General features: G+C 26.9%; 2 protein-coding genes across 2 annotated transcripts; both read left to right on the top strand.

The window, feature by feature from the left end:
- Positions 1-2,527: 2,527 nt before the first annotated feature.
- On the top strand, positions 2,528-4,697 carry LOC100167323 (equilibrative nucleoside transporter 3-like). Its single transcript, XM_029485344.1, has 4 exons — positions 2,528-2,645; positions 3,308-3,392; positions 3,752-3,833; positions 4,554-4,697. The coding sequence occupies exons 1-4, from the start codon at positions 2,528-2,530 to the stop codon at positions 4,695-4,697; spliced, it is 429 nt and encodes a 142-aa protein (XP_029341204.1).
- A 729-nt stretch (positions 4,698-5,426) lies between these two features.
- On the top strand, positions 5,427-6,311 carry LOC115034534 (equilibrative nucleoside transporter 1-like). Its single transcript, XM_029491830.1, has one exon. The coding sequence runs from the start codon at positions 5,441-5,443 to the stop codon at positions 5,873-5,875; it is 435 nt and encodes a 144-aa protein (XP_029347690.1). The 5' UTR covers positions 5,427-5,440; the 3' UTR covers positions 5,876-6,311.
- The last annotated feature ends 2,363 nt before the right edge of the window (positions 6,312-8,674 follow it).

The following is an 8,674-nucleotide window of genomic DNA, read 5'->3' as shown; positions in this document are numbered from 1 at the left end:
ATTACGTTTAAATATAAAATTCACAAAATGGTCTAAAGCTTGTACTTGTGATATTTGTTAATAATTACTTTCAAAGATAAAAACAAAATAATACATTATTTTTAATGACTCGACGCCAAAAGAGTTTATAAGGGGAGGACATACAAAAATAGAATTATTTTTGGAGATCTCTTTGTTATTTTAATATTGTAATTTACCTATATGTTTCTATACCTACATAATATAAAGGAATTTGTCCTTCTGAGGGATCAACGTAGAGCTCAAAACTACAGGGCGGATCTGGTTGAAATTTTCAGGATGGATTAGTATTATAATTTCACCGTGCTTTAAGAGAGGATTTTTGGAAATTCAACCACTAAAGGTCAAATTAAGTGGTTGTAAGTGCAATATAAACCAATGCAATATAATACGGACATTGGATATTATTTTTTTGTTCAGTTATTTACACTTTCATTTACAAAAAAAGGTGGGTAAGTGTATGACACTCTGCTGTACAATGGGTTACAAGTGGGTCACTGTATAATGGATAGTATTAAATTTGAATTCAATGACATAATATCACTATATAAAAAAAGAATTCTGAGCGGAGACGGTATGTCAGTCTAGGTATAAGACATCATATTATATCATATAGTATTAAAAAAAAATTGACCTATAATAGGTATCAATAATAAATTCCAAATTAATCATATCACAATATCCATTAGGTAACGCGTTATACATCAACAACAAACCGTGGTACTATTATAGATATATAATAATATACTTTAGAAGTTTCAAGTACCCACAATTAATAATATTATACAATCACAAAAAAATAACTAAAATAGTTATTCTAGGTTTTTTAATATGTAATTTCGTCCAAATTTGAACTTAAAATGACTATAAAAGTAAACTGTGTAAATGTATTTTTTAGATTTTTTTGTAACAGAATTAATTACTTACGTGGAATCTTCTTCTAAATATTCAATTCTTAGATACCTACAAAAGTTGAACATTTTATAAATTTTTAACTACAAAATAATTATTCAAATTAAAATTTGATAAATTTTATCAAAATTCGATCTTTAAATGCTTATAAAAAAAAATTGTGCCTATGTATTTTTAATATTTTTCAACTGATATTGTAACAATATATCAGAAGCCTTGTAATAATTTCTTACACTTTTTGGCCCAACAGATAAAACTTTATTGATATTTATAGAAAAAAAAAACTAAAAAAATTGAAATATGAAATTGTCCGTAAACAACTCAAAACAAGTGAAATTATTTTCAAAATTTCATCGTGTATAGAAAATGATAATATAAACAATCAGTGAAATTTTCATGTATCTAAAATTATTCGGTTTTGAATTACAACAAAATAAGAAAATCGTTACATGAGAAATCAAGTGAATATCCAATGGTGTAAAAATTTGAATTTCAAACCCTTATAAAAATTGAATTTAACTTTCTTATAAACATTTTTTTTTTGATAAAGGTAGATAATCTTATAAGGAATCTTGTATTACATTTTAAAATCTTAGATTTAAAAAGAAAAATGTTTACGAATTCTTAACTCATTCGGTTTAAAGTTACACCAAAAACCAAAATCGATTTTACTAAAAATCTATTTTGCGTAAAAATTTCCGTTTTTCCTTAATTTTTCTTTTGTTTTTCACGGCACTTTTTAAAACTATTGGAAAAATGTTGACCCCCCTAAGTACCAACTAGATTCAATTTCTTATCAAAAAAGATACTGTTGAAGAAAATCCAAGCACTTTTACTGTCCTAAAAGGTGATGACAGACACAAAAAAAAAATAAAAAAAAAACACACATCATTGTAAAATCAATACATTCATCGTTCCACTCAGAATCTAAAATGTTATCTATTGACGAAATTACTGTGAATGGAATGTTGACATCTCAAATAGTTGTACCAATTATCGGTGATGGTATACCAGCCTTTTCCGTTCAATTTCCTTTCATTTGTTTAACACTCAAGAAAGATACCAGGAGATCTGAAATACAATTGTTGTAAATGTATCTGATAATTGGAATACCTTTATTAATATGTTTTACAATTCATATGGTGACAACTTTTCCTCTGCTGAGGATTATGTTCGTGATATGAGCAATCCTACTGTCTACGGTGGTTACTGCGAATTGTTTGCAGCTGGCAATATTTTCCTATACGTATTTGAAACTTATTATAATAATAATCTTTATGCTAAATTTGGTGTAGATACATTCCCAGTAAAAAGTAAATTCACATCAAATGTGTGAAAGTTCTGAAAAAATGCAAGCTCATATTTGTAGATGAAAGTCCAATGTCTCATAAAAAAGGATTTGAAGGTTTAAACAACTGTCTGAAGGATCTAAAAAATTCCAATTTATTGATAGGAGTCACGGTACTGCTAGCTGGAGATTTTCTACAATCTCTACCAGTCGTAGGTACCAAGAGGAACTCAAGCTAATGAAATTGCAGCATGCAGCAAGTCTTCATATTTACGGCCTCAAATAAAAAAGGTTTCTTTGACCATAAATATGCGAATACATTTAAAAGGAGACAGGACTGCTAAGCAGTTTTCAGAAGTACTCTTAAAAAAAAAAGATGGAAAATATCAGGAATATGAAGAAAAAATTACTTTATCGACCGAATTAGGTTGTATAAAACTATAAAATATATCCAGGATATTATCTAGACAATATTTTTTTACCTTACCAAATAACAACAATACATAAACCCGATAACGATGGGTAATTCAGCTAGTATTGAGGAAGCAGATTAACAAAACGCGCTCTGGTAGAAACAATTTGTACCTTCCGATTCGGGATGTATAGATATAGTTTTATATTGGTTATTTTACTTTTTATAATTAATTAATTTTGCTATCGAAACTTTATACGCTTTTATAGCTAACTGTATACGTTGGTAAGTACAATTTCTACTAATATTATCAGATACATTCCAATACACTTCACTTAAAGCAAAATGTATGCGAAATGTCGGGAAAATACATACAATCTCCCGACTCCACGTAGGGGGGAATCTGCCTAACCATCAGTACAATAGGCGTCGACAGCGCTCCCAGTGTTATCTGTCTGCCCATACCTAATCTTATAAAGGCCGTTCTTACAATGTCCGGTAAAGTGTCGATTAACTTTAACCGGACATTGTAAGACACAGGTACATAGTTATTTTACATTATGTATGGCATAATATGGTTGATAAAATATTTTTTTTATCAGCCAAGCATAATTAACCATGTATTTTTATTTCTATTAATTAATTATCTCGTTTATTATTTTTACATGCTCATGCAGATTGTATGTTGTATTTTTCTAGTGCAATTGATAAAACATTCAGCATGGATAGTTTTATATTAGACAGAAACCCTCCAAAAGACAGGTGAGTTAAAATTGACATACCTACATATAACTGCGATAATACTTTTACATTGTCAATGGTACAGAATAATATTTTTGTTTATAATGTACCTAATATTTACTATTAATCATCTTACTCATTAAAAACTACCATGAGTACACCTTCTATACTTTAGTATATAGACATGTAGAAACTATTTATTTTAGAATCTGCCTAAATTAATTATGATATTGAAATGTTAGTGATAAATAAATATTTTTAAATTTAAATTTGTTGAGATAGGTAGATACCTACTGTGTTTATGAATTTAGATTATAGTAAACCTATAATATTGTAAATAAATAATGATAATATTATTTGTTTTTTATATATTGTTCTAGACGAAATACTGTGTATTTGATTTTAGTTCTACACGGAATAGGAATATTACTGCCTTGGAACATGTTTATAAATGCCAAATCTGTAAGTGGATACACAATGCTAAAATTGAATGTGTGTTTATTATTATGTTCAAATAAATATATAATTTATTCTGAACATATTAAAATACTTAATATCAATATACTGTCCAGCTAAGCAAGAGTGCTTTATCTAATTAAAAATGAGTTAGATACAACAACTGATAGGTTTATCAGTTTTACACAATGTCTGTATAAAAAATACCCTGAAATTACATTGAATAGGCTATAAACTCAATTATCATTCTTTGAAAACGCAGTAGGTAACAAAAAAAAATAGTAATTAAGTGAAATTAGTAAAATACTAAGTAAGAACTCTGCATCTCACACTTATTACCTAAGCATAAATGTCATAAATATGTTTATAGATACAGCATTTTCGCATAACATTTCCACTTTCTACACGAGTTATGACCGTTATGACGCGTTATTACCTAACATTTTAACTTTTTTTCTGAAGTAACTGCAATATATTATATTAATAGTTTCTAAATTGTTATCTTCATTATTATTTGGAAAGTTAATTATTTTTAAATGTCCGGTTGCATTAACAGCTATTTCTCCAACAGGGCATTAACTGAGTATTGTTTATACATTAAAATAATTCATTAAAATGGTCATATACAGGAATTTTTATATATATTATGTTTTATAGTAAAAACACTTTTATAACTTACTCTTGATGAAAAAATTAGAATTATTAATGTACATTTTTTTTTTTTAGTATTTTGTGGATTACAAGTTTGGGAGCGATTATTTAGGTCATGATCTGCATTATGCATCCATTTCCATGGCTTACTTGACTATTGGCTCGCAGCTACCTAGTCTTCTATTCAATTGGCTCAATATATTTTTTCCAATAAGGTAAGATTAAATGTACTTATTAATATTGTTATGCACGAGAACCTAATACATAATATTATTTATCATGAATAAGGTACCTAGTATTAATGATTATGTGTAATGTAATCAGCTAATGGCTATAGGTTATCGTTTAAAAAAAAAACTTATATAGGTATATAAAAAAAAATTTCCCAAATTAAAATAAATATGGTACAACATACAATCAAATTTTAATTCTTAGATATAACTTTATAAGTAACTTTTGATTAAAATATTTGTAATGTTAATAGCCCATACACTTGTGTACCTATTGTTACAGTAATTTAACAAATTTAAAACACTTAACATAAAAATTAGGTTACACCACAGAATAGATTAAATTTAATCTATTTTATGGTTAAACTACTATCAGGTACAAGTTGTGTGTATAATCTATATGAACCCTACTCTAAAGACTATCCCCCAATCAATTGGCTATTCTAAGATGAAATATATTAAAGTGTATATTATCCAATGATGTATTATTAATTTACATTGTAATTCATATTATTATGTATTTGTTCATACTTAAAATGTTACTAACTAGGTCAGGTTAGCAAAACACCAAACAAATTTTAGTATTATAATAAAAATGTAATATATTATTAAATAATTAAAAATAATAATATTAATTTGAAAAAAATGTATGATAATTTACCAAATATATAATCAATTAAACTTCTCAATAAACAAGGATTATTTTTTTTTTTAATTAAATATTTATTATAAATGTACATTCAATTGTTAATAATCTTTTTTTTCAGCGGACATTTGACAACTCGAATTGTGTGGTCTATTCTTACTGAGATACTTAGTTTTGTTTTTACTGTTGCATTGGTCATGATTGATACCTCTAAAATACCAGCTCTATTTTTCTGGTCAACTCTGTGGAATGTAGTATTGTTGAATATGGCAAATGGTATTTACAACAATTCTGTTTTTGGGATGGCAGCTAAACTCCCTGCAAAATATATCGGTGCTGTAATTCTTGGTACAAATTTAAGTGGTACATTTACATCTATCGCTAATATTGTATCAATTTCAATAACTCCAGATGCTCAAACTGCGGCTATATATTATTTTACCACTGCACTGTTTGTGTTGATTACCTGTTTTAATACATATTTTGCATTGCCATTAAACGTAAGTAGCTTATACTTTTGAGTATGAATACACAAACAACAAAATACATATATTTATATGTGTATTTATGCTTTTAGAGATTCTATAAGTATCATGATCTCATTTATCAACGACAAATTGAAAATCAACATTCAAAACAAAGCAGCAGAGAACATGATCAAATTCCTTATTGGCATATTTTTAAACAGACCAGTCCACAATTAATTAATGTATATTTTGTATTCTTCGTTACTCTTTCAATATTTCCAGTAGTTCATTCAGGTTTTACCTTGTTAAATAAACCATAGCATATAATTACTTATAATATTATGTAACCACTTCTATGTCATAGATATTAAAATGTCAAGTAAAGATTTTATTTTTGGAGAAACATATTATACCAGCGTAATGTGTTTTTTGACATTCAATGTATGTGCACTTATCGGAACATATATTTCTACATTGGTTTCATGGGTAATGTTAATTACATTGTCATTGTTATATTGTTTATTTAGTTTAATATTATGCATTTATTTTATTTTAGCCAAAACCAAAAAGGCTTTTTATTCCTGTGTTACTGAGAGTTATTCTTATTCCATTATTTTTGATTTGTAATTACCAGCCAATTGGTGTTACGAGAATAATGCCGGTATTAATAGAAAATGATTATGTATTTTGGGTATTAGGAGCAATTCTCGGATTATCTAGTGGTTATTACAGTTCCATAGCAATGATGTATATTCCAAGGTAAAAATATTTTCTCATATTACTTAACTACATACCTATATTTAAAATTAAAAAATATTTGTCTATGGGTATTGACTAAATTTCAATTAATTTTAAATATTATAGAGCTAATAATACAGAATAAGGGACAGATTTGTCATTTTTTTTAAAGTGTATCTTCATGTTAGATCCTCAAGGGTGTACTGTCTATACTCTATAGATTGTGTCAACTACTTGTTTCTTTATTAATTGATCAAGCCTATAAAATAACAATTGATGGACACTTGAATAACAATCTATTATACTTTATATTATACCTTATGGCATAGATCTTGATTTCCCGGCTGTAAAGGGGCTACATTTTTAAGACTTATCTTATTTTAGTACAACTTCAATTAAAAGCTCCATTATATGCCTTACATGTATAATAATTGTATACTAATAAAGTATGGTTTTTTCCAGCTGTGTAGAACCAAGGTACAGTGACATTGCAGGTATGTTTGGAGCTGCTGTTCTGCTCACTGGCATTTGTGGTGGGATACTCTTCGGAATGATAACACCATTTATTGTAAAACACTTGTCTATATAAAAATATATTAAAATGTTTAAAAACTTCTTCATATTTAACAATAGACTTATTTTTATGTATATTGTATTTACTACTTTAATGAATCAGACATTGATAATAAGTATGTTAGTATGATATAGATACAGACAGAGATCAAAATTTTTTTTTAGAAGGGTAGGTACCAAAATATACATCCTACCTATTTTATACTTTTCTTACCGTCCATGATAATTTAATATATTTAAATAATAATATTTAACCAATGTTTTGGGTAGAAAATTGTCCTAACTTTTTAGATAATATGCAGCTGTATAGTTGTCACAGAAATGTTAACTGAATGAGAAATTAAAGATTTAATGTGAAGGCATGTTATATGATAACTTTATAATCTGTATTTTTTTTTATCTGAGACAATCTTTATTAGCTTCTAAATTATTGTATATTAAATATCATACTTCATATTATATATTATAATCTATGTAAATAAATTAATACAACATTTATTAAATTATTCAAATGTTTTGATAATGGTAAATAATTTAGGCTGCACTAAGTACTAATGTGGTGATTACACTAATTATTAGCTTTTAAAAAATATTTAATCAATACATTTCTTGTGGTTGTGAGTAATATTGTAATCTACAGATTATTTTTCCTAGGGACAGGGGTTTTTTACGGGGATTTTTATTCAAAAATTCACTGTCTGTATATAATAGTTTAGTGCATAGGCATACAGTAAAATTATGAATAATAATCTTACCAAAATACAGATAAATTGTTTCTTTAAAGCAAATAGGTACAGGCATACAGCTTATGATATTTACCATATTTATCATAGGCAATATAAAATCAGTATAAACTTTAAATAAAAAATGAATAATTTAATTTTTTTTTTAAAAAAAAAACAAGAAATACAGTTTAATTTTTAAAGGTTTATTGAAACCTATTTTAGGAAACAATTGAATAATTTATTTTTGGAGAGGAACTAAGCCTCTTGAGCCCCCCCCCTCCCATAGTTGCACACATGACAAAATAATATACCCACATAAGTTAATTTATATTTTATTTTAAACTGTCAACATTCTTATAAAATTTGTTTTAATAATTTTCATTCTTAGTGGAGCGATAAATGTATTGATCTTAAAACGTGCTTTTTTCGGTCTGGTATCACTTTTTTAGGCAGTAAAAATGATTTGATTTTTCTATTTCAGCATCTTTTCTGGTAGAAAAGTGAATCTAGTTGGTAGTTAGTGTGGTCATAAGTAAAAAAATTCAAGTTTCTGGTTCGAATCCAAAATTGATTTTTTTGAAAACTAGTGTTGTTTAAAATATCAGTTTTTACTTAACCCGTCGTTGGTATCGCTATGCAAAGACCCGCCATTGGTATTGAGTGAGCGCTGCGCTCGCCTCGTTGTTTTTCCATCATTATTTATTATATAGTGAACATAAAATATTGAAACCAACAACAAATTATTAATAGTTTAATCTTTTACAAAAAATGTTCTTACAATTTTTCTTGATTATAAATTGTTAACCACTAAAAATTA

This window comes from Acyrthosiphon pisum, chromosome X (genome assembly GCF_005508785.2).
Source record: "Acyrthosiphon pisum isolate AL4f chromosome X, pea_aphid_22Mar2018_4r6ur, whole genome shotgun sequence".
NCBI classification, from domain to species: Eukaryota; Metazoa; Arthropoda; class Insecta; order Hemiptera; family Aphididae; genus Acyrthosiphon; species Acyrthosiphon pisum.
This window is presented reverse-complemented; position numbering and strand designations above follow the sequence as displayed.